The sequence below is a fragment of the Equus asinus genome, chromosome 14, assembly GCF_041296235.1.
Source record: "Equus asinus isolate D_3611 breed Donkey chromosome 14, EquAss-T2T_v2, whole genome shotgun sequence".
NCBI classification, from domain to species: domain Eukaryota; kingdom Metazoa; phylum Chordata; class Mammalia; order Perissodactyla; family Equidae; genus Equus; species Equus asinus.
The window spans coordinates 35,529,549-35,556,302 of NC_091803.1; the positions used below are offsets into that span (position 1 = coordinate 35,529,549).

The 26,754-nt window shown below is 38.4% G+C and overlaps 1 protein-coding gene across 5 annotated transcripts in view; it reads left to right on the forward strand.

Annotated features, from left to right (window-relative positions):
• SMG1 (SMG1 nonsense mediated mRNA decay associated PI3K related kinase) overlaps nt 1-25,838 on the forward strand; it is a 93,677-nt gene extending 67,839 nt beyond the window's left edge. For all 5 annotated transcript variants that reach the window (XM_044746791.2, XM_044746792.2, XM_070484863.1 and 2 more), the window contains 24 exons: nt 883-1,129; nt 1,543-1,772; nt 3,205-3,453; nt 3,963-4,101; nt 4,185-4,294; nt 4,416-4,634; nt 5,219-5,409; nt 6,131-6,303; nt 6,452-6,731; nt 7,727-7,999; nt 8,234-8,468; nt 8,732-8,958; nt 10,204-10,354; nt 10,456-10,645; nt 10,821-11,290; nt 12,868-13,005; nt 14,321-14,473; nt 15,533-15,712; nt 16,638-16,865; nt 17,497-17,708; nt 17,864-17,970; nt 18,771-18,950; nt 19,031-19,137; nt 21,211-25,838. In XM_044746791.2, coding sequence (XP_044602726.1) covers nt 883-1,129; nt 1,543-1,772; nt 3,205-3,453; nt 3,963-4,101; nt 4,185-4,294; nt 4,416-4,634; nt 5,219-5,409; nt 6,131-6,303; nt 6,452-6,731; nt 7,727-7,999; nt 8,234-8,468; nt 8,732-8,958; nt 10,204-10,354; nt 10,456-10,645; nt 10,821-11,290; nt 12,868-13,005; nt 14,321-14,473; nt 15,533-15,712; nt 16,638-16,865; nt 17,497-17,708; nt 17,864-17,970; nt 18,771-18,950; nt 19,031-19,137; nt 21,211-21,288 — 4,767 coding nt within the window. In that variant the 3' untranslated portion in view covers nt 21,289-25,838. The remainder of the gene's footprint in view (nt 1-882; nt 1,130-1,542; nt 1,773-3,204; nt 3,454-3,962; nt 4,102-4,184; nt 4,295-4,415; nt 4,635-5,218; nt 5,410-6,130; nt 6,304-6,451; nt 6,732-7,726; nt 8,000-8,233; nt 8,469-8,731; nt 8,959-10,203; nt 10,355-10,455; nt 10,646-10,820; nt 11,291-12,867; nt 13,006-14,320; nt 14,474-15,532; nt 15,713-16,637; nt 16,866-17,496; nt 17,709-17,863; nt 17,971-18,770; nt 18,951-19,030; nt 19,138-21,210) is intronic.
• The last annotated feature ends 916 nt before the right edge of the window (nt 25,839-26,754 follow it).

The window sequence follows — 26,754 nt, forward strand, 5'->3', positions numbered from 1 at the left end:
TTTCTAAATGATCTCTTGTTTCGTTTCTGCTTGTTTTTTAACTTCATGTAAATAGGATCATGTTGTGTGTGCATGTCTGTGTTTACTACTTCCGTTATTGATGGATCAGCCTCAGGCTTTTTTTCATGATTCATCCATGTTTTGTGTATAGCTGCACATCGATCTATTATGGGAAAACACCACAGTTTATCCGTTGTCCTGTCAGTGGATACTTGGGGTGTTTCCAGTTACCTTTTTCCTTTTCTGAACAAAGCTTGCTCTAAGGATTGATTAAAAAGTTTTTCACACGAGTGCAGAGCCCGGAGTTCATTAATTCAGGTGCAGATTACTGAGTTAGCTACAGGCAAGGACACAGCTATGCATGTGATCCTCTCCCTGTGAGTTATTTAGAAGGGATTGTGTGTTTTTCTGCATACTTCAAGTGGTCAGAGTGATGAATTGTTGCCAGGTTTTCAAGTGGCTTCCCAAGGGTATGTCTGCCTGTCATTCAACAGCTGGCTGTGTCTTTTGCTCTGTTGAAGGGAATGAAGTGATTTGTTTTGGCATTGATCAGACATAGCTTAACAGTGGAGAATCAGTCTATAAGCCCCGACTTTTGTGATTACAGCAGTGATTTCCTTCCACCTGTGTGATTTCATTGCTTGTTTGGACAGGAAGAGGGAGGGATCTGAACGAAGTAGAAATTACCTAGAGCATATCAACACAACAGTGTTTCCCCTCCCGGGATGACCTGGATATATAACATCAAATTCAGTGTAGGAACTAGAACAAGAGGTATTTGTATTTGGGATTTTAATATTACTTTTATATCACATTGAATGTGGAAGAAAATAAGTGTTGTAATGATAATGTAAACTTGTTTTTCCCATCTTGTAAATATAGATAATGCTGAGTTTGCAACAGAGAGCACAGAAACGTGCAAGTTACATCTTGCGTCTTGAAGAAATCAGCCCATGGCTGGCTGCCATGACTAACACTGAAATTGCTCTTCCTGGAGAAGTCTCAGCCAGAGACACTGTCACAATCCACAGTGTGGGAGGAACCATCACAATCTTACCTACGAAAACCAAGCCAAAGAAGCTTCTCTTTCTAGGATCAGATGGGAAGAGCTACCCTTATCTTTTCAAAGGTGAGAGTTAAAAGAAGAGCATTAGTTTGATTGTTACTGCCTTGTGTGTGTGGTAGTACAGGATTGTTTTGGGTGAATTTCTATGTGTCATAAAAGCTGGGAGTATCCTGTATCTTACGCGATTTTGAATGCAAGTGATTGGAGACTGTGTAGTGAGATTTCCACCCCGCCACCCTTTGCTTGTGAACTTGTATGAGCAGAACAACTGAGGTATAGCTAGTAAAGCTAGTATCGCGCATCTTGCAACTGAACAGAATGTTCTCTAATGCTGTCACTGTGCCTTTTTGGCTATCAGTTCTTGACTGCTGTTGCTAATTGAGAAGGATACGAAAAGTCGGTACATTCCCAGCCCCATCCCATCACGGTCACTCCATTAGTTACCGACTCTGGCTACTTTAACTCTGGTTCTGCAGGGTTGGAGGATTTGCATCTGGATGAGAGGATAATGCAGTTCCTGTCTATTGTGAACACCATGTTTGCTACAATCAATCGCCAGGAAACACCTCGTTTCCACGCTCGGCACTATTCTGTAACACCACTAGGTACACGATCAGGACTAATCCAGTGGGTGGATGGAGCCACCCCCTTATTTGGTCTTTACAAACGATGGCAACAACGAGAAGCTGCCTTACAAGCACAGAAGGTTGGTTAAAATTTAAATATACCTGTACTTTTATGTGAATGTGCGTAAACACATATATAAAAGTATTCTATTCTATGTGAAACATTTATGAGCTTATTGCCTTGAGCGTGTTTGTAAGTTTATAAGTGTTAAAGAAGAAATAGGCTTGAGGTGTCTAGGAAAGTGTTTTTGAGGCATATTCTATAAAAAAAGTTTTATGAGGCAGAAATGATGACAGCTAATCTTATTCTGCACAAGTACAGGGAGGGAGATGAGTAGGGTGGTAGTGTGGTTGTTAATCACTAAGTAACTTGATACTTCACCTCTTAATGTTTTTTATTGGGCTTACTAGGGGCCTTTTATTTATTTATTTTTATTTTTATTTTTATTTTTTTAAAGATTGGCACCTGAGCTAACATCTGTTGCCAATCTTCTTCTGTTTTTTTTTTCCTTCTCTCTTCTTCTTCTCCCCAAAGCCCCCCAGTACATAGTTGTATATTCTAGTTGTGAGTGCTTCTGGTCGTGCTATGTGGGACGCTGCCTCACCATGACCTGACGAGCGGTGCCATGTCTGCGCCCAGGATCTGAACTGGTGAAACCCTGGGCTGCCGAAATGGAGCGCGAACTTAACCACTCGGCCACAGGGCCAGCCCACTAAGGGTCTTTTAAATTACATTTGTGTAAATAAGAGACAGCTTTGAAACCCAGGTTCTTTTAAATTAAGTATATAAATAAATGTTATATTTAGAGTTAACCGCTGTGGCATCCTATTTTGTATCCGTGAAATTTGTACTTTGATTTACACCAGGAATTTAACTTAGAATTCATTTTAGCTAAGTATGTGAGTGCTTAGTATATGCTGGGAACAGTACCAAGTGCTGTGGATATAAAGATAAATTTTATACAGTCTCCACGTGAGTATTCTCCATCTAGCCAAAGAAGATTATTCTAATTAGGAATATAGGAAGTATGGGAAGGAGCAAGAGTTTGAAAGGAGTCAAGTTTTAAAAGCAGGACTAGGAGACTGCAGAACAAGTATTGAAGGGTAAACTAGAGATGAGAATTAGAGAAGGGCTGTCTAAAGATCTACTGTTAATTTTCTACTGATGATTCGGTTGCATCAGTGAAGAGTGAAGTATGTGCATAAAGCAATGATAAATCTTAGACAGAATGATATTTTACAAAGAAGAACGTGACTTGGATATTGAGTTTGAATGGAACCTGAGGAAAATATAACGGTAGGCCAAGTTTTCAATAAACTAGTAATACCTAATTAAGAGAAAGGTAGGTAAATCATAAGAAAGATGAATAGTCCAGAAGAATCGGCTATTTGGTGCATGGCTCGATAGGTGGAGAATGCCAGTAAAAAATCAGTTTTTTAAAATATTCCTTTACATTCAAAGAACTCTTTATTTGAGTAAAGTTGACCTTTCCTTTAAAATGTTTTTTAAAGGCCCAAGATTCCTACCAAACTCCTCAGAATCCTGGAATTGTACCCCGTCCTAGTGAACTGTATTATAGTAAAATTGGCCCAGCTTTGAAAGCAGTTGGGCTTAGTCTGGATGTGTCCCGACGAGACTGGCCTCTTCATGTCATGAAGGCAGTGCTAGAGGAGTTAATGGAGGCCACACCCCCAAATCTCCTCGCTAAAGAGCTTTGGTCGTCTTGCACCACACCTGATGAGTGGTGGAGAGTCACGCAGGTACGGTTTCTGCTTTGGACTGTAGTCCACATTATTGTTTCTTTGCCTGCTTCCTGTCTTGTCTGTCTTGTGCACCCTCCTCATATTCCCCCCGTCTCCCTCCAGACTTGGGAGTTTGAGGCCTATATTTGAAGCTTATGTTACACTTGCTTTTATAAGGCATGGCCATGACTGTGTGAGGGCAGAATAGGGGGCATTATGGATAAAGTGAAAAGGAGGATAAAAACTTTAGGAAGGGAAAAACTAGGGAGACTGAAGAATAGTTGTTTTGTTTTTTGAATCCAGCATCCTGATAATGACTAGGACCAATGGAGGACCATGGTGTTGTATGCAGCTGCTTAGTGCAGAGCCCCTGTGAAGATATGAAGCAGCCCTGAGGAATGCCAGCTATTTATTTAGAAATAAGGGAGTGGGATTCTGAAAGTCTGTAAATTTTAGAGGATCAAGTCCGTGTTGGAAGGAAATTTGCTAACGGTGTTTAACTTGTCCCCCCACCCTCTCTTCTTTAGTCCTATGCCAGATCTACTGCAGTCATGTCTATGGTCGGATACATCATTGGCCTTGGAGATAGACATCTGGATAATGTTCTCATAGATATGACGACGGGAGAGGTTGTTCACATTGATTACAATGTTTGCTTTGAAAAAGGTAAAATCGAAGTGGACTTCTTATATGAGGGTCAGATCTTTTTTAGTGGAAGGACAAAAAATATAATGATTTGTGTTTTCAAGGTAAAAGCCTTAGAGTTCCTGAGAAAGTACCTTTTCGAATGACACAGAACATTGAAACGGCACTTGGTGTGACTGGAGTGGAAGGTGTTTTCAGGCTTTCATGTGAGCAGGTATGCTGTGTTCTTTTACACCTCCTAGTGTGCCTGTTACAGGAACAAATCCTGGGATGAAAAATACATTTTAATGAGAGAATTTGTGGCAAAACTTAAACTAAAACTCTTCTGGAAACAGGTTCTACATATTATGCGGCGTGGCAGAGAGACTCTGCTGACGTTGCTGGAGGCCTTTGTGTACGACCCGCTGGTGGACTGGACAGCTGGGGGCGAGGCTGGGTTTGCTGGTGCCGTCTACGGTGGAGGTGGCCAGCAGGCGGAGAGCAAGCAGAGCAAGAGAGAGATGGAGCGAGAGATCACCCGCAGCCTCTTTTCTTCCAGAGTAGCTGAAATTAAGGTGAAGCCAATGATCATAAGTCATCCTCATCTTTCTGTTAATAGAGTTACATGTCCATAAAAAAGTTGAGTGAAACTGTTTTTCTAGATTTTTTTTGCTAGACTGTAATGTATAATATTGAAACAGCAGTGCAATAGGGCAATTTGATGTCGTCTTTTATTAGGAAATGCTTCCATACAAAGACATACATAGCCATGTATATGATTCATAGGAGGTCAGTTATGATTTAAAAGAAATTGTGCCATTTTAATAGGTTGATTTGTGTTTATCAATGACCATTTTAAGTGTCATTTAATTGGCTAGCCTCCCTCAGTGTTGATTTTAATATCCTCGTAGCCCTAGTGCTGCTAATCTTGTTTTGTGTAGCATGGTGGTGACTGCATGGTCTTGTGGAATTGAGTGAAAATTGAATGCATTAGTTATCTTTGTAAAACATGGGTGATGCCATCACCCCCTCATGGTTTGGTTGAGACTTAAATAGAATAATATGTGTAAGATGTCCTTCTCACATGATCCTTCTGACAGATATCATATCTCACAGTTGGCCCTGTAGGAATCTTCCTAAACATAGTGTCTTTTTACAGGTGAACTGGTTTAAGAATAGGGATGAGATGCTGGTTGTGCTTCCCAAGCTGGACAGCAGCTTAGATGAATACCTGAGCTTGCAAGAGCAACTGACAGATGTGGAAAAACTGCAAGGCAAACTGCTGGAAGAAATAGAGTTTCTAGAAGGAGCTGAAGGAGTGGATCATCCTTCTCACACTCTGCAACACAGGTTTAAAACAGTGGTGACCACTTTTTTCCTAAATATATGCCATTAAGGAGAATTTTCATATTTGTTTAGACATTGTCAACTTGGTTTAGAATTATTGGAGCAGGTCAGATAAATGATTAAAGCTCTCCCAAGCACTGCAGTTTCAAAGTGTTAATAAACAAGGATTCACTTAAATTTCTGCTTTGTTAGATTTAAATGTTTGAGCAATAATGAGAGATAGATGGGTATAGTGGTTAGAACACTGAACTGGGATTCAGAAGACATGAGTTTTGTTTTTCTCTCTGTAGTTTGTATCTGAATCCTTATTCTTTTGTAGAACGACAGTTATTTCACGTACTTTGCTGAGTTTTTTAATCATTAAATAGAGTGATGAAGTCAGTGAATCTTGCACAGAGCAGGTGCTCAGAAAAGGGTACTTGAATGTGCATGTGCCAAACACTGCCTGGGGCTCTGAGACTGCAAAGATCCATCAAGCATCAGTCTTTCACCTTTGAATAACTCAAAACCTGGCAGCTGTGGTAGAGTTTTGTTTAAAATGTTGTGAGTATAGTTGAGGTAACTGTGGCGTCAGGATAAACCAGAGAAGTAAGGGATGTTTGAGTAGTGCCCTCAAGATTGAAAAGGAACTTAACAAGCAGCTCCAGTATGAGCAAAATCAGAGTCATGAAAGTACATAGAAGAAAAAACAGTAAATGATTTAAAAAATTTTCCCCCCTATTAGGTATTCTGAACACACCCAACTACAGACTCAGCAACGGGCTGTTCAGGAAGCAATCCAGGTGAAGCTGAATGAGTTTGAACAGTGGATAACACATTATCAGGCGGCATTCAATAAATTAGAAGCAACACAGCTCGCAAGCTTGCTTCAGGAGATCAGCACACAAATGGATCTTGGTATGGGTTGACTTATTTTAGATACACATGTGAGCATGTGAGTGTTGTAGTTGTGTGTTTATGTGTAGGATTCTCGTTTGTGCTTCCTTGCAATGACTGCAGATCTGAAATGGTTTCACCATGATTAATACTTATCTTTTACCAAAAGGTCCTCCAAGCTATGTGCCAGCAACAGCCTTTCTGCAGAATGCTGGCCAGGCCCACTTGATTAGCCAGTGTGAGCAGCTGGAGGGGGAGGTTGGTGCTCTTCTGCAGCAGAGGCGCTCAGTGCTCCGAGGCTGTCTGGAACAGCTGCATCACTATGCAACCGTAGCTCTGCAGTACCCGAAGGCCATATTTCAGAAGCATCGAATCGAACAATGGAAGACCTGGATGAAGGAGCTCATCTGCAACACCACAGTAGAGTGCTGCCAGGAACTCTATAGGAAGTAAGTTTACGGCACTTAACTTTCTCTATTTCCCATTGGGCTTGGAAGCAAAGTTGTGTTCAATTTTTAAATTTTTCTTGAAAGAAATGGTTGATATGAAATTTGAGTGGAGTCACTTTTTTTTTGATTGAGGTCAAAATAGTTTATAACGTTGTGAAATTTTAGTTTTGCATTATTATTTGTCAATCACCATATAAATATGCCCCTTTCCCCCTTATGCCCACCCCCACCCCCCTTCCCCTCTGGTAACCACTAAACTGTTGTCTTTGTCCATGTGTTTATCTTCCACTTGTGAGTGAAATCGTGCCGCGTTTGTCTTTCTCCGTTTGGCTTATTTCACTTAACATACCTTCAAGGTCCATCTATCTTGTTGCAAATGGGACAGTTTTGTCCTTTTTTTTAATGGCTGAGTAGTATTCCAGAGTGTGTGTGTGTGTGTGTGTGTGTGTTTTCCACATTTTCTTTATCCATTCATCAGTTGATGGTAACTTGGGTTCCTTCCATGTCTTGGCTATTGTGAATAATGCTGTGATGAACATAGGGGTGCATAAAACTCTTTCAGTTGTTGATTTCATGTTCTTTGGATAAATACCCAGTAGTGGGTCACATGGTATTTCCATTTTTAATTTTTTGAGAAATCATGAATCACTTTTGTCTTGGTTTTAAGAGGATTCGCGCTCATGTTTTCCCTTAAAAGAGAGTGGGTTTTTCCTAATTTATTAAAAAGTTTCTGAGCATAAGAATAGTGGGATCAGGGTAAAGAGAGCTAACCTCCAGCACTGATTCTGTCACTCACTAAGAAGTCTTCTTAGCACAGTATTTTAGCTCTTGAGACTTTCCTATCTGTAAAATAGAAATAATGATTCCTACTCCAAGTTTGAGGTTTGATCAAATGCAATATTCCATATTCTTTCATAGTACTTTGTAAAGCGTAAACTTTCTTTACAAGCAGGGAGTGGTTATGTTAAAAATAAGCACCTCTTCTATTTTTATAGATATGAAATGCAGTATGCTCCCCAACCACCCCCCACAGTGTGTCAGTTCATCACCGCCACTGAAATGACCCTGCAGCGGTACGCAGCAGACATAAACAGCCGACTTATTAGACAAGTGGAGCGCTTGAAACAGGAAGCTGTCACCGTGCCTGTTTGTGAAGATCAGTTGAAAGAAATTGAACGTTGCATTAAAGTTTTTCTTCATGAGAATGGAGAAGAAGGATCTTTGAGTCTAGCAAGTGTTATTATTTCTGCGCTCTGTACCCTCACAAGGTGAGCTAGCTAACCTCACTCACAGTGAAACCCTTTCCTTGTCTTGAAAACACTGATGCTTACTGAGATTTCATTTGTGCTCTGTTTAATCCCAGCTTAAGGTATTCTTTTATTTGCACTAGTCTCAGTGCTACAGTGTTACAGCTGCTTTATTTCCTTTCAGATTTTGGGGTATCCTCATTTGTGTAAATTTAGCTAAGCCAGTTTCACTGTACAGATATTTATCGCGTTTAGGCGTAACCTGATGATGGAAGGTGCAGCTTCGAGTGCTGGAGAGCAGCTGGTTGATCTGACTTCTCGGGATGGAGCCTGGTTCTTGGAGGAGCTCTGTAGTATGAGTGGAAATGTCACTTGCCTGGTTCAGTTACTGAAGCAGTGCCACCTGGTGCCGCAGGACTTGGACATTCCGAACCCCATGGAAGCGTCTGAGGCAGTTCACTTAGCTAACGGAGTATACACCTCACTTCAGGTGAACACTTGTAGATTAGCTTAAATCTTACCAGTTTAATTTAGACCTTGGGCATGGTACTACTTAACTCTAGTTCAGAAAAGCTCTTTGACTTCCTCTTTTGAATGTTGCTTAAGCAGTTACTTAAAGGTCAGTGTGAGGTTTACAGCCATACCTTGGTTACAGTTGCGTAAGTTTGTTCTTAATTTATGTTCTTTATTTTCTAAACGTATCACTTAACTAAACTCAGAAAACATTAAAATATTTTTCTCATGTATTTATAGGAATTAAACTCAAATTTCCGGCAGATCATATTTCCGGAAGCACTGAGATGTTTGATGAAAGGAGAGTGCACATTAGAGAATATGCTTCATGAACTGGACAGTCTTATTGAGCAGACAACTGACGGTGTTTCCCTGCAGACTCTGGTTGAATCTCTTCAAGCCTATTTAAGAAATGCAGCTATGGGGCTCGAGGAGGAAACTCATGCTCACTACATTGATGTTGCCAGGCAAGTGAACGCTGGTGGTGCTCTGTGTTCCTATCAGAGAGAGAGGGGAGCCAGATAAAGGGATTCTGAACTCTTATTTTCCTGCAAGTTTACTTTTAATTTTCGGAGCAGATGTAATTACTTATAAATGCTTATATACGTATTTTTTTAAAACAACTTTTATTCTGAAATAATTACAGATTCACAGGAAGTTGTGAAAAATGAAGTGTGCAGGGAGGTCTTGTGCACACTTCATCCCTCCTCCGGGGTTAGCGCCTTGCATACTTGTCGTACAGTAGCAACACCAGAGCTGACTGAATTAACCAGTCATGCATGCGCTCATTTGTGTGTGTGTACGTGTGTGTAGTTTCATGCAGTTTTACCACATGCATATACAATCCTTTTGATACTGTAGGTATCACACATATGTGTGCACGTGCACCAAGTGGAGTGTGGTATTTTTTCAGCCAGTCCTTAGAAGTCCATGGAAGTATCTGAGTCAGTTTAGTTAGCTGATGGAATATACACCTCACTTTTCCATTAGAAATTTGTCTGGTAGCCTAGCTTTTAAAATTCTCTTAATAGCTCTTAATAGTTTTATGGCTATTCCTGTATGTGTGTATGATAAAGTTGAAAATCTAGTTGTTACTTTTACTGATAGTAGTCATAGGTACTGGGAATTGTATTTTTGCTTTTTTTATATAAAATGTTTAGAATAGTGCCTGGATACATAGATCTTAAATTAACGATAATGTGAGGGGTGAATTTCTGAAGACCTACACTCAAACTATGCCTTATTCAAAACTGAGCATGCTGAAGGTGGCAGGCATTTCATTTTACTGTCTATAGTTGGCCCTACCATGTAACAGTAGTGTGAACATACTTGACACTTTTTGCTAGGTCCACTAGCTTTAGAATTGTGTGATTTTTGACTTTTTAATAGAGGGTTTATATTCATATCCTCTGTGTAAAGTGAGACTTATATTTTATGTAGTTCTTTTTAAAATTGTCTTAATTCAAGTTTGCATAAAATTTAATCCCATGAACAATTCCTCATACTGAATTGGAATCATTGACTTCACATTGTGCTTGACATTAAATGCTGTTTTATCGTAATACTCCTTCCTTACTGCAAAAAAGACCTTTTTCCTAAACTTTGTGTGCTAGCTATGAGGCTTGTTGACCTTCCACGTTCCCCTCAAATTTATTACTCTTCAATAATAACTGAATGCTTCAGGGTTTTAATTCCCTTTTGTTTTCCTCTAGAATACTTCATGCTCAATATGGTGAATTAATTCAACCAAGAAATGGTTCAGTTGATGAAACACCAAAAATGTCAGCTGGCCAGATGCTTTTGGTAGCATTTGATGGCATGTTTGCTCAAGTTGAAACTGCTTTTGGCTTATTAGTTGAAAAGGTAAATATTGACTTGGTTTTATGAATGATGCAGGTGTAGTAAAGTATTTCTTCAGTGCACAAGAGTGGAGAAGTGAGCTCTCTTTCCTTTCGTTTACCTAGTTAAACAAGATGGAAATTCCCATAGCTTGGCGAAAGATTGACATTATAAGGGAAGCCAGGAGTACCCAAGTCAATTTTTTTGATGATGATAATCACCGGCAGGTGCTAGAAGAGATTTTCTTTCTCAAAAGACTACAGACAATTAAGGAGTTCTTCAGGCTCTGTGGTACCTTTTCTAAAACTTTGTCAGGTAATATTTCATACTTAAACATGCTAGGTGAGTTGTGTAGTACTTTGGAAGGGGGCAGAATGGAGTAGGCTTAATTTAATTATATGTTCATAAAATCTTAAATTTTTAAATAAGTCCTATTATTACCTTGTTTTAGTTTTGCGTGAAATACTTTAAGAAAATTTTCCATTTTTAGGATCAAGTTCGCTTGAAGATCAGAATACCGTAAATGGGCCTGTACAGATTGTCAATGTGAAAACCCTTTTTAGAAACTCTTGTTTTAGTGAAGACCAGATGGCCAAACCTATAAAGGCCTTCACAGCCGACTTCGTGAGGCAGCTCTTGATTGGACTCCCGAACCAAGCTCTGGGGCTCACGCTCTGCAGCTTCATCAGTGCTCTAGGTGTAGACATCATCGCTCAGGTAGAGGCGAAGGATTTTGGTGCTGAGAGCAAAGTTTCTGTCGATGATCTGTGTAAGAAAGCAGTGGAGCACAACATCCAGGTCGGGAAGTTCTCTCAGTTGGTCATGAACAGGGCGACTGTGTTAGCGAGTTCTTACGACACTGCCTGGAAGAAGCACGACTTGGTGCGCAGGTTGGAAACCAGCATTTCCTCTTGTAAGACAAGCCTGCAGCGCGTTCAGCTGCATATTGCCATGTTCCAAGTAAGTCTTTTCTCTTTGTAGTGTGTTTTACTCAATGTAGGAATTTGAAAAACAGGGGGAATTAATATAAAACAATTTAAAGAAGAAAAAATTTTAAACTTGCTTAATTGTGCCAGCCCAGAGCAAACCCGGCTTTCTTTCCAGTTATTCCTTGTTTCTCTTTTATGTATTGAGATCATTTTGTGCTTACAGTTTATGTCCTTTGAATTAGTTTCCATCAGTGTTGTATGGTTCGTATTGTCTGCGTCATGAAGTATTACTTGTGAATATACTTTCTCATGATTGGATTTATTGGTTATGTGGACATCCCTTGTGTATTGTTTAACACATAAGTAAGATTATTTCTAAAGTGACTTCTGCTTCTCTGATGATGTGCTATCTGTCATCATTTGGGAGTTATTTTTAGAAGCCAGTTTTTCTCCTGATTATTTAGGGACACTATTATAGCACAGGCTTGAGGGTGAGATGGATTTAGGTTCAGGTATATGAACTTGAGTCTAATTTCCCTAAAGTCTGATTTCCTTAGCTGTAGAGTGGGGACAGTACCTCTCTCAAAGGTTGATGAGGGTTAAAAATGATGATCTATGTAACACTCTAAGCACAGTAGAAATTGTAGCTTTAAACTAGTTGTAACACTTGGAGAAATATTTGGGGGCTGCATTCTCCTGGGATCTGTTTTGTCACAAACAGCGGTTACCTTGTATCATTTACAGTGAAGCTGCTTCCCAGTAGTGGAACTGGTGGTTTCAGCTCAGCACGTGGAACCAGTGTATTTCCTTCTCTTTGCATATCGTTAGCTGTTTTCTTAGCTCCTAAGTTAGAAAAGTGATTTATTTGCATTCTTAAACTGAATTTATTATATACTAACAGTCCTTCTAACACATTGGAATGTTTTTTATTTCTACAAAATGTAATGCTGAAAAGTTTTATTGTTTTATATACTTTGGAATTTATTCCCTTAAAAAATTGACAGCTATTTGGAAAACATTGTAAAAAAAAATTTTCGGTTTTGTTCATCTGAACACATTTTAAGCTTTAAGCACAATATTACTCTTAAATTGTAGCCCAAATGTCCCTTAGGCTTTCTGAGGCCACCCTTACAACGTACAAGATGGCTTGATCACCTGTGAACAGTTGCCTGCCCCTTTCTGTCACTTCTAGGTTCTCTGTTTGGGGAATTCTTTCTGCTGTGACTGCTGCCATTGCTTCTTGCAGTAACTTGCTTAGCTTCCATGCTGGGCAACTGTCCCCCCACCACGCCTGTGCCAACCTCTCAACTGGAGGTTATGTTCTGGGGGGATTGTATACCAGACTTTTACATAGACTAGGAAGCATCTTCAGATTACTATTTAAAAGTTGCACATCACTGATCCACGAAATTTATCAGCCATTTTCTACCTTGGGAAATATTTTGCCTGGTGATCCTTTTGTGCTGTGTGTTCTATGACTCTTCCCTGCCCACCCCACTTTGCTGCAGCTGAGGTTTTTCTCTTCCCCTGGCCTAGCTCACACTTCCCCTCCCTTGTTTATCTAAAGGTGTTTTCATGCTGACTTTATTACATTTCTTCTTTGAACAGTGGCAGCATGAAGATCTCCTTATCAATAGACCACAAGCCATGTCAGTCACACCTCCGCCTCGTTCTGCCATCCTAACCAGCATGAAAAAGAAACTCCATACTCTGAGCCAAATTGAAACTTCAATCGCAACAGTTCAGGTACGTTCTGTCAGATCTTCCTTCCAGCGCTTTTTACTGTCAGAAATAGCCTGCACTGTGATGAAGTGTCAGTGCTCTGTCACTCACTATGTCTACATGCCTGTCCTTGGCTTCCAAGCCACAGGAGCATAATCTTTCTTCACTTTTATTTTTAATTTATATCTTTTTTTCCTTACCCTGTAAGTTAAATGAATCTTACAGTAGCAGTATATTTTGAACCAGAAATAGAGACATACTCAATATCTTAGGTTTTTAATGAATTTGATGATTACTATGCTTTTGTACATTAAAGGAACTGTGGTGATTAGAAAAACTTGAATACTTAATTTGTTTTCTGAAATATATATAAGCAACTATATCTGGCTTGTTATTAATATCTAAGAAGCTTAAGAGGCATTCTTACCTCTGTTGTGTAGTTAATGGAATTCTCTGATGCCAAAGGCAGCAGAATATTTTTCCAAACTATTATTGACTGTATTTATTTGCCACTTCAGCTACATGTTTAATCTCACCTCCCCTCTTTAAATAAGAGAAACTGGTCTTGATGATGGTTTTATATTGTATATCCTTATATCTCATGTACTCAGTAGTAACTGACATTTTCGTCTTCTTTTTATAAACTAATATTAGTATGAAATCAAGTATAATCATTTCTGTAATATTTTAGAAATTTTTAATGAAACTTTTCTGGAGCTCACTTCTTTGAAAATTGAAATACTTTTTCTCTACAGCATATTTATCCTACTTTTCCACATATGAGAGTGAACTCTTGTCCTTTATTTCTGGTGAAAGAAAGAGAGAGAAGCTGGGGAAAGAGAGAGAGAATGTGAATTCCTCCACCAGAAATATTGTGAATAAATAATGAAAGAACTTTGTTATATAAAACTTCCTTGTGATAATCTGGATGAATTTTTACCATAACTCATAAACTTCTGAATTTCTGGGAATCTAATTTTCATCTTTCCCAATCAAAAGTATAAATGAATTTCCTCATAGATAGCACAATAGGAAGTTGGTGTAGTAGGCTTTTGGTTTTGTTGTAAAGACTCTTATTTAAAAGTGAAAAATGAAACCTTCCTTCTGCACATTTTAAGACAATAAACTGAAAGCCAACTCTTAGCCCTCTAGATATGTTTAGCCTTAGATATTCAAAGCAAAACTGAGATTAATTTCGAAAGGTGACTGTTAAAGATGTTTTCTAAATTGTGTGTGCTCCATCCTGCTGCTTTTGAGGCTCTCTTGTATTTGTATAAAATGCTCAACAGACAGGAAGTGGAGTGTCAGATATTCACTGAGATTCTGCTGGCATTTATAGGAGAAACTAGCAGCTCTTGAAGCAAGTATTGAACAGCGACTCAAGTGGGCGGGTGGTGCCAACCCTGCATTGGCACCTGTACTACAAGATTTTGAAGCAACAATAGCTGAAAGAAGAAATCTTGTCCTTAAGGAGAGCCAAAGAGCGAGTCAGGTATTGTGAGCCATGTGTGCCACCTTTGTTTTCTGTTGCAGGATTATGTAACTGATTGGAAGATAGATGTGGGATAACTAGGGGTAGCTTGAGAGCCACCGTCTAGTTCACAGTGCTGGCTGAACTCAGGGCCCTAGACCCTTATTGTCTCCCAGTTAAATGTAAATATAAATAAATATAAAGTGGATTCAGCCTCTGTTGGAAAATAAAGAGTTTAATTCTATATTTGTCTAAAGTTCTCTTTATATGCAACTAAGGTGATCCAAAGATGGGAATATTATTTCTTCCACATGGCAGTAAAATGTCTTATGACCTTGAGTTTTGCCAGAGGCTGTAGATTAACTTTGTTGTGATTGGAGGAAAAAACAAAAAACAGAAACAAACATGTAATTTTCAGACGCAAAATTAAGCTAATATAATTCCCATATCCCATATACCTGTCACCAAAATTTAATAATTATCAACTGAAGTTCTATTTTATTTACTCTATACTTCCCACTCCTCCTTCCCATTGCATATTTAATGGAAATCCCAAATATGATGTCATTTTATCTGTAAATATTTCAGTATGTGTCTATAGAAATGACTATTTAAGAACATAATCACACTACTATTATCATACCTAGTAGATGTCCTTAATATTGACAAATATCCAATTAGTATTTTGTGATCTTTTTTGTAAAGTTAAGCAGAAGTAGAAGCAGGAGGAGAATATTACAAATTGGAATTTGGACATAGAACAAACAAATTGCAGGTGAATAACAGTTTTATTATAGAGTAAGTTTTCTATGTAAAAACAATCATGTAGATGATACAGTTACCTAATTATACATAGGTACATTTTGCCGTCTGACACCAAACAGCATCAACAAAAAGTGTGCGGTGATTTACAGCCTTTATACTGGTTAGGTCTGTTTTCCAAGAGTCATACATTCATACATTTTCAGGACCGTTTTTGGTCCTGAATTCTGGACATGAATAGGTAGTATTTTTTCATGTTATTAATTGCATCTTTTTTCCTCATTATGGTGATTCCATTTCTCTTTTGCCTCTCCATAGGTCACTTTCCTCTGCAGCAATATCATTCATTTTGAGAGTTTACGAACTAGAACTGCAGAAGCCTTAAACCTGGACGCTGCATTATTTGAACTAATCAAACGGTGTCAGCAAATGTGTTCATTTGCATCACAGTTTAACAGTTCAGTCTCTGAATTAGAGCTTCGATTATTACAGAGAGTGGTGAGTCTTGCATTTGGTGGGAGTGAAGAGACTTGGTGATTAAAATGATAAGGCCAGTGTTATACCCTGAAAATCAATTTAATATATTCACTCAGTTTACACTCAGTGAGCGTGTCCTGTATATATGATGTTTTTATGAGGTGTACAACAATGATTAAATCTTGCTCTTAGCCCCTAAGGAACTTATTTACACAGATAATGCAATGAATGAAAAAGTGGAAGGGAGGGGCTCAGACATGGCACTGCTCCTCGAGCCATGCTGAGGCAGCGTCCCACGTGCCATAGCTAGAAGGACGCACAACTAAAATACGCAACTATGTACTGGAGGGCTTTGGGGAGAAAAAGGAAAAATAAAAAAACATATTTAAGAAAGTGGAAGGATTCTCAGAGCTACAACCAGAAGTACCGTGGAGGTTCAGAAGGGAGGCAAAAGACAGTGTATAGCACATGACTCAGATGCACTGAAAACAGGGCAGCAGGCAGAGGGCTAGTGGAAGAGGAGTGCTGACAGGTGAGTTAAGTCCAGAAATACCAAGTTGATAAATTCAGCGTTTATATTTTGTGAGTATGCTTTAGATTATGTATTAGGAAGCTCTGATTTCATCTTAAAGAGTGATTTACAGTGGGTTTAGGGTCCTGGATATGAATCATCTTTGTTGTTCCAGATATATTTCTTAGGTCTTAAACTTTAAAGCGTTTATTCCCTGCATGATTACGCAAAAAAGTTAAAAATCTTCCTTTGTATTTCATAGATTGTTTAAATTATTGTTGAGTACTATTTTGTAGGTAATTAATTCCTGATTTAGCAACTGAGGTTCTTTGTATCAGCTTGGGTTACTAAGACCTTTTGATGATGATGATGAAGAAAAGAATCTTATATTATTCCAGCTGATACTTAAATCAAACAAATGCTTGTTCTATTTAGGACACCAGTCTTGAACATCCTATTGGCAGCTCTGAATGGCTTTTGTCAGCACACAAACAATTGACACAGGATATGTCCACTCAGAGGGCAATTCAGACAGAGAAAGAGCAGCAGATAGAAACGGTCTGTGAAACAATTCAGAATCTGGTTGATAATATAAAGACTGTGCTCACTGGTCATAATCGGCAGCTCGGAGACGTCAAACATCTCCTGAAAGCAATGGCTAAGGTAAGACTAACACCGCTGACACACAGTGACTTCCTCCTTTTATGCAATTATAGGTAGTTTTATTTACAGGAAAATAACATAGATAAAGCCAGTTTCTCTGGGGTCATATCTTCCAATTTGTAACTAAGTTAATTTGTGTTTTCATCACGTTTTTTAAAAGCGGGAAGTGGCATTCTGATTTTGTACACACAGAAACTGAGGCTTAGAGAAATTGATTCACCCAAAGTCACATAACTTCTGCTGGAGCTGAAACTTGAACTTAGTCTCAGGGAGTTTAGATCTCCAGCCTCTCTTCATCCTCCCCACCCTTACTCCCAAACTCGTGTAGTTTGCCTCCAAAATGAATGAAATACTGTATCTTCCCTACACTGTCCTCCTTAATCCAGATAGTAAGGAAACTGAGCCCCCAGAAAAGGCTAAATTACTTCCTTGTTACAAAACAGTGAATCATTTAATTTTAGGATTTATTTTTCCTTTGAGTTTTTATTTTGTGATGGAAACAAGATTCCTGTAGAAAAGGAGTTAAATTGTAAAACACATTGATATTTGAGGAACACGTATTACCTGTTATTCAAAAGGTGACTGTCTTAAGAGTAATTACTGAAACAAATACCATTCTTCCTAATTCTAGGATGAAGAAGCTGCTCTGGCAGATGGTGAAGATGTTCCCTATGAGAACAGTGTTCGGCAGTTCTTGGGTGAATATAAGTCATGGCAGGACAACATTCAGACGGTGCTGTTTACATTAGTCCAAGCGATGGGTCAGGTCCGGAGTCAAGAACATGTTGAAATGCTCCAGGAAATAACTCCCACCTTGAAAGAACTCAAAACACAAAGTCAGAGGTAAGAATGCCTTCTGGCCTAAATTTAAAATTGTAAGTAAAACATCTGGCATAGTAGGTTTTGTTTAATTCACTTAATCTTTCTTAGTTTTGTTCATATTTATAAGTAATCTGATAAAGCATTTCATAAATAAGCCATTTTATTTTGTATTTCAGTATCTATAATAATTTAGTGAGTTTTGCATCACCCTTAGTCACCGATGCAACAAATGAATGTTCGAGTCCAACGTCATCTGCTACTTATCAACCATCCTTTGCTGCAGGTAGGACTTCCCTACTTCAAAAATCTTGATCTGTTAATGATCTACACATAGATGCCTAGATGTTTAATTATACTGTAAGTGTCTAATATAATTATAGTCATCACCTTTTTAAAGGGGTTCCCTAGACTGTCATATCTCAAACTGAAGAAATTTTGGCTTAATTTAAAAAGTCCTTAAGTGAGATAGTAAAAATACCTCGTGTTCAAATACTCTTTAAATAATTTATTTTATGATTATAAAATATATGCCTCTTAAGGAGATTTACAAAAATAATTAATAGAAAAATTTGCAGTTCCATTCCAACCACAGGTAAAAGCACTGTATTTTTTGATTTATTTCTCTGTATGCATGCACACACATATAATACAAATTGGAATCATTCTGTGAATGCAGTTTTTGTTGGCTTTTCCCACTTAATATTAAATTGATAATTTCCCTGTCATTAACTAATCTTTTTAAAAACGACTTAGTGACCAAATTTAATATGCCATTCTATGACTTTACCATATTAATCTTGCATTGTTGGGCAGTTTGGATATTTATAGTTTTTTGATGTCACAACAAGCTAGTGAGCATCATTGTACAAATTTGTGCCTGAATGTCCAGCTGTTTAGGCTATATTTTTAGGAGAACAGTTTTCTATTTCAAGCGATAAGGACTTTAAGGTTGTAAAATCATAATCTATTTTCAAGCCCGTGCATTGGTAGTTGATGACTGAGAAAGCGCCGCCCTGCTCTCCTCTTCGTCCCCCTCCATTTTCTGCTTACATATAAACTGAGCTGCCAACTCTCTCCCTATAGCAGTCCGGAGCAACACTGGCCAGAAGACTCAGCCTGATGTCATGTCACAGAATGCTAGAAAGCTGATTCAGAAAAATCTTGCCACATCAGCAGATACTCCACCAAGCACCATTCCAGGAACTGGCAAGAGTGTTGCCTGTAGTCCTAAAAAGGCCGTGAGAGACCCTAAAACTGGGAAAGGTAATTAGTTAGAATAAGGATGCCTTAAATATTTATACAAAAGGGTGGTTTGACTTACAGATGTTTCCGTTGCTTCATAGCTGTGCAGGAGAGAAACTCGTATGCAGTGAGTGTGTGGAAGAGAGTGAAAGCCAAGTTAGAGGGCCGAGATGTCGATCCGAATAGGAGGATGTCAGTTGCTGAACAGGTGACTGGTTTTTAAACTTAAGCTACACATTTTAATGCAGCCAAAACTGTATAGGTTTAAAGATCCCCTCACCGATATCATTGGTGATGCGTCAAGAAATGAAGAACTTAAGTCTGTTTGCAGGATTCAAAAGATTGTGAGTAACACAGCTCTGGAATTGTCATATATTCACCATTTTACTTAGATTCCCTTATTAGCACCTTGCTTTCTCCCCAGCCCTCTTTTAACAGAAATTTAAGGTGTGACTTCACCCTCCCTTCTCCACCAGAGGATAGTTAATGTGCATTTTAAAGAGTGCTATCTGAAGGTTTCAAATGAAATGAACATATCATTTTGGATGCAGGAATAGTATCTATCAGGTGTTCTTTGGGTGTCACTTTGTCTGAAGTCATTACTCTGATTTTTTTCTCATTAGTGTTATTAAAATTGTATATATAAATTTGAGAATTCTTTTCCCCCAGCTGTTTATTTTGAAAATTTTCCAAGCTATAGGAATGTTGTAGGAATGCTCATATACTCTTTACCTAGACTTAGTTAACCAGTTGTTAACCTTCTCCTACGTTTGCTTCATCTTTCTGTGTATGTGTGTGCATACACACAGGTTTTCAGAACCATTTGAGAGTTAGTTACAGACATCATAACACTTCACGCCTAAATACTTCAGCCTATGTCTCCCAAACAAAACACTGTAATATATAGCTACAATATCATTATACAGTTATCAACTCTGGAAACTTAACATTGATGTTGATGGTGACTGGTATCTAACATTCGGTCCATATTCAATTTCTCCAGTGTCTAAATCACCCCTCACCCCCACTACAAGGTCTAGTCAAGGCTTCTCACGCATTTCATATATTTGTTCTTCTTTTAGTCTCCTTGAATATCTAGAATGGTTCCCAAGCCCTCCTTTTTTTTCCTGTCTTTTATGACATTGACATTTTTGATGTGTGCAGACCAGTTGATTTGCATGATATGCGTCACTTGGTATTTGTCTGATATTTTCCTCATGATTAGATTCAAAATCAACATTTTTGGCAGGAATACTATGTCAATGGTGTGTCCTTCTCAGAATTTTACAGCAAGGGGTACATGTCAGTCTTTGCCATCTTTGGCGTTACCATGTTAGATCACTTCGTTAAGGGTAGTGTTCTCCTGAATTCTCCATTACAAATGTGCCTTTCCTTCTGTGGGGTAAAAAAATTTGAGACTGAATATTCTGTTTTCTAATGGTCCGGCAGCTGCAGTTCAATTTTAACATCAGCAAGAAAGGTTTTTTTTTATTTTAAACACTGTTACATTGCTGTATAGAACCTGAGCTTAAACTCTTGGTCAAGAGTCACTCTTTAGAAATAGCTTGTCAGAAACCCTGGACGATGTTCTGAGTCAGGGGTATCTTTACTTCAGAAACTTCCTGGTAGATTAATGGGTTACCTGTTTCCATGATTGTCCATCTTAGCTCTCTGTCCGTCTTTTTAAAGGATGCTTGGCTATCGTGGTTTTTGTATGACAGTTATTAAATTTTATATGAAAGAAAGTTAATGGGCTCCCATGAGTGGGGTGAGTATAGAGTTCTTTGCACACAGCTTTTGGTGTAGGTTATAATTCAGCAGCCATATATTGAGTATTTACCATATAATTGGACCCTGATGAATACTCTGGATATAGAGTTGATTATGTCTCTTACTGTAAAAGAAAATTTAGCTGAGTCAGAATCAGCAGACATTTGTTGAGTACTCGAGGTCCAGAATCTGCGAGGCACTTTTTATATACCACCTAAGCATTAACCCGGTGACTTCACATGGTTCACCCCAAGAGCACCTGTTAGGTCAGGGGGACTCTCTTCATCTAAGGATTCATAAGGCTCAAAGGTGTTGTAACTTTACCAAGACACACATTATGAGGGAAGCTCAGCTTACTTAAGCTCTCTTTTCACTGCAGCACCTACACATCCTGTGGGTAATTATTTGAATGATTAGAAATTTACTCTTAAACAATTGTTATAACTCATACGTGAACCATGTCCTTTCAAGTTTTAAATGGTTTTAAATACTATCCTGCCTATTTTCACAGGTTGACTATGTCATTAAGGAAGCAACTAATGTAGATAACTTGGCTCAGCTGTATGAAGGTTGGACAGCCTGGGTGTGAATGGTAAGACAGTAGATGAGTCTGGTTAAGCGAGGTCAGACATCACCAGAATCAACTCAGCCTCAGGCATCCAAAGCCACACCACAGTCGGTGGTGATGCAACTGGGGGCTTACTCTGAGGAAACCTAGGAAATCTCGGTGCGCTAGGAAGTGAATCCTGCAGGACAGCTGCACTCAGGGATACGCCCAACACCATGGCCTGCAACCCCAGGGTCAAGGGTGAAAGAAAGAAAGCTCACCGCCTGAACACGGAGATTGTCTTTCTGCCACAGAACAGCTGCAAACGTGTCAGGAGGTAAGCTGCAGAAAGAAATCGGGATGCCGCGGAGCACAGAGTGATTTGGAACTCCATTCCACCTGACCCTGTGTGTACAATCCAGGAAAAACAAACCCCGCTCAGAGACAGAGAAACTGGGGCCGCGAAGAAATCACAGCCAAGGAAGATTTGATGCATTCAGATTCTTGTGTAACACCTGTTGCTTGGCAACAGTACTGGTTGGGTTGACCAGTAAGTACAAAAAGGCTATGCGATATGAATTTCAGAAATGGACTGAAAATGGAGAGCTATGTAACAGATACACTACATTGGAAGAACTCACTTCTGAAATGAAGGGAAAAAAACCACCCCATCGTCCTCCTCCCCAACCCCCGCCCCCCACTCATTCCCCTTTTACCTGATCCTAGTAGATTAGCCATCTTTCAAATTCACTTTTATTTCAATCCTTATATTTCATATACTTCTGTCTCGATGCTGGTAGCAACTTATATTTGGAGTGATAAAGAGAAATTTCTCCAAAACCACTGATAGCATAGAAAAGTCAAGGATTGTTTAAAGGTCTGATGATCACATACAAAATGTAATTCTGGTTAAGTCACTTCTGTGAGTCTATCATGTACAGTTTCCAGAATTGTCACTGTGCATTCAAAAGTAATGAATCCAACAGACATTTGATTTCATGTACACTCCCCTTTGCTTATAGTGTGCATTTTTTGGAAGTCATTCAAATTTTCCCTCTTCTGTGATCGCTGTAGTTTCTTTCCTAGAAAGTAGCTAATCCAATGTAATCTTTTACCTTTTTAAAAACCAGGATAGAGTACCTATTAGAGTTTTACATTGTTGATGACAGATTAACAATAAAGTGATGTTCTGGTGGAGGTAGAGTGAAATGTTTTTTTAATTCAGTTTTCTCTTTTGATACTTTTAATTTACAAGGAGTGAATTAAAAGTGCTTTAGTTTACCTGGCATTTTAGGACACGTACATGAAACATCAGCAAAAGTGAGAACCGCCAACATCTTTTATTAAGTTCAGTCATTAGTCTGTGAAGTACTTTACTTTTGGAACAATTTTAATAGTTTGCTGTTCAGTAGTACATTGTAGTGAATTCATGATCAAGGTTTCCTTAAATTTAGCATTGCATTTTAGTACTGACTGACTGTGTAAGCTCAATTGTTGATCCAAAATAAAAATCCAGACTGGAATAGAATTCTTAAAATCACGTATCAACACAAAGTAGAACATGATTAAAATCTTGATTGAATGCATTTTTCCTGCATTTTAGAGATTAAGACTGTGGTCACTTTCTAGTTGCCAATCTTCACAGACAAACTTGAAAAGTATTAGGGAAGAATTCCACATAGCTCTGGCCTGTTCCATATTCTGATTGCCACACTTTAATGTTGAAATACCCGTGAGAGAATGCATTTCAGTATCAGTGCTTTTTTTAAGACTTTGACAGGTATTGCAAGAAAGGTGGTATTTTTCAATACCCACGTGTCCAATAGCAAGTTAAGGAACCTAGTGCATCAAATTTTTTCTTCATTCATTTTGAACCTTCTTTTCACAATCACAACAACCTATCTGGAATAATAATGCCATGTTGTGTTTTGCACGCTGCTTTATTTCCTAGAGGCTGCGGGAGCTGTTGCTTTCCTCGCTTGATTATCTCTGCTCTCTCAAGTTTAAACAGTCTTTTCAGCAACATTCTTGATTGTCACCAGGGAAAACTTTTATCACGGTGAGAAAAGCAGTTCACACTAGTTTGTCCCTATAGGTAGTGTTCAGAAATTGCTTCCTCTTTGGTAAAGAAGATAAATAGGTGAATTTTATTGCCTGTGAATTTCAGCCTTCAGAGGTACCTGGCACCTTATCCAAGCAAAAACAAAACAGCTTTATAGCAAAAACATATGCCTCTGATAAATGACCCATCGCTTTTATTTTAAAATGGTCCCTCAGAGAATAGTGTGGCATATACATGTTTGGTTGTGGGGCAGATATGAATAACTGATGACTTCAAAGCTTGCTCTTTACTGTACTCTGGACAACAGGACCCCGGTCTGTACAGTTTGGCCTTCTCTGGGAAGTCATTCTGCAGGGAGCCTTGCCATTTCAAACTGTTCTAAGAGAACTCAACAATTAGAGATTTAATCAGTGGTAAAAGGCCCTGTGATAATAGCAGATTAAGAAGACAGGGCTACATTTTGGGGATTATCTTGTAAATTAATGTAAAGTATAGAGTGTTCTTGTTATGAAGTCATACATTTTTGATGCGACACAATACTGTGGAAAACCAGGGATCTGCTCCTCTCTTTTCCTCTCTCTCTCTTTCTCTCTCTCTCTCCACTCCTCTATTTTCCCCTCTCTCTCTCTTTCCCTCTCTCTCGATTCAGGGGGTACAGAATAACCTACAACCTCTTCTTCAGTTCAGAGTACCCTTGGAAATTGAAGTTTTTCTTAGGTATTTTGTTGTCTTAACTTTCTAGAATTGCTTGAATTTTAGTTGATTTCTCTACAAAGCAGTGGAGGCTTAGCAGTTTATGGAGCTGTGTCTGTATTTCTCTTTCACTCTTTCTTTGGTGTGTCTTGCAGTATCTCCTTATTTCTGGTCATGAGTTGTTAACACAGTTTGCTAGGTGATTATTAAGATTCTTTTGTGTCTGACACTTGTCGTGCGTTGTTTGTGAGGTATGTGAGATTTCTGTGTGAGAACTGATAATCAAGCTCTTGATCTGCTTCCCTAAATGGTTTTTTTAGAGCCCAAACCCTAGGTTCAGGGTGAGGGTTTATAATGCAAAGAAAACCTTCCATCACTTCTGCCCTTAACACTTGCCTCTATTACCTAGGGCTTAGTATGTAGTTTTCTTAATATTGTCCAATGTTTAGTGTTACCTGCATTGTTCTTGTTTTTTAATTGTGGTTGTTCTGATGTGTGAAATTTAAGGAAAGAGCCATTAAAAAATGCCGAGCAGGGCAATGCAAGTACAGCCAAATATTAGAGTTGATGTGCAATCTTAGGTCCTTTCGAATCTGGGGTATTATAGGCAGTACTTTAAATTGAAAAGTCTTCCTAGCCTATCTTCCTCCACATACGCAGTTACTCCAGGGGCTTACTTGTTTTGGCAGTACGAAAATCAAAGGAGCTGGTTCTTCTTTTCTCCCAATTCTTTTCATATTAAAGAAAGCACCTACAATGAGCCTGTTAGTCCTATTCATATGCATCGAAAATCAGTGAATACTTTATTATTAGCACATTTAAGTACCTTTGTTTTACATAAAATTAGATGAATGTGAAAACCAATGACCTTCCATTCTATATCTTCTTGAGCTTGCAAAATGCCAGTAATTTAGAGCTAGGATTTTTCTCCCCTTAAATCAAGGAGGTAGAATATGTTAACGTAAGGGTCACTTAAAGTAGTTTTGGGTTGTATTAGAAAGTTTCCTCCTCTGGGGAAAAACTAGCTAGCATTACGGATTTTTCCAAACATTGGGGAAGGGGAAATTCACTGTATGATGAACCTCTAAGGGTTTGTTGCACTTTTCCTGCTTTTTAGGCCTGGGTGACAGTATTACCATCCCTTATTTACAAAAGAGCAAATGGACTGAGACTAAGAAGCTTTATAGGTTCAAGGGTTAGTTGTACGACATGAACCGCTTAGGATCTCTTGCTTTCTATGGGAATTTGACTGGGCTTACCAGGGAAAAGCTGTTTGTTGTGCTAATGTAAAAAAAAGTCTTACAATTAGCTTGACTTTTGAAGATGGTAAACATAAGGAATTGCATGTTCTGAAATGCAGACTTGTAGAATGTTTTTCTTTCTTTTAAAACAGGCTGATTTTTCTCTTTCTTTTCCTGACAGTCCAGGTTTCAGCTCCTGTTTAAAGTTCTTGTGTCAGTTATTTTTCTGGTTTAAATTTCCCTTATATTTCCACCTGTAATGTCAGTGGCAACATCGTACTTCACTTACTTGTTAATTTACTTTACCCTTATTATAAGAGCAAATTGAGTTGAACTGAATCTTCCTTGTCCTAGTAACATTGTATAAATAAAGTGGCTTCTCTGTGCAAAAGGTTGTAATGCCTCCTGATGGGTATAATTTTGTGATTGTATTTAAGATTAAAAGTTGAATAAATCACACCAGCTTCCTGAAAATGTTCATAATGCATCTTTTGGGAAAAAAAATACATGCCTACATTCTGCATATTTGCATTAACATGGCAAAGATTGTATGAAATACCTGTTTTTCAAAAAATAAAGTCTTAAAAGACATAGCATTTAAGCTCTGGATTTATTGGTTGAAGTAGGTTCCAGAAAACTTAATTTTAGAATATGAGTAGAGGTTTTTTTTAAGCATTAATATCTCCAAAAAATTTTTTAAAGCTTAATTTTCAAAAAAGTAAATTTTTTACCCTCAAAGTTCTATTTTTGAACAGCAGTGGGAATTGTACCTCAGTGGGAAAGTTCTTAGTATTACGGTGCAACTTATTAAAATTAATTTCGTCAATATTTAAAAAGGAAACTCCTGTAGATCATTATTGACATGTATATTCCCTAGGGTATGAAAGCTCTGAAGGAAAATAGAATTAAAATGTCCCGTTCCTTTTAACATCTAGAAGTCAGACCGCATTTGTTGCTGCTTGATTATGTCAACTGTTCAGTCATCTGGCACGTTTCAAAAGATCACATCCTGTCCTTCTAGTACAAAAACAGCACAAAAGGAAGCTACACTAAGGCTAGGTTTTTCTTTTTTTTAAAAAAAAATAATTATGCCAGTTGTAAGTTTAGCCAAAGATGCAGCTTATAGCAGCACTCCTAGGCTGTCAAGCGGCAAATAGGTCTGGGAACACATTTCCTTGAGTCACAAAACTGCTCTGTGCAGAACTTGTGCTGCTTGAGTTGCTTCAATTTTTTCCACTTACTTCAATCTCACAAGCTGGTGTTGAAAAGTCCTTCTTCGTAAGTTGTACATAGGGAACTTGGGTGAAAACCAGCAGCGTTCTCTAGCAAAAGCTGGTTTCCCAAAGTGGAATTGTCAGTTTTTAAAGCCTAATAACTCCTTGGCCTCTGCTTTGGAAGTACATGTTCCTGTGCCTATAAGCAAGATTTTGCCTTCAGAAAAAGTGCTTAACATATGCACTAATTAGGTGGCTGCTGATTGGGACCTTTTAATTTTCTTTTGAAGAGGTGGGG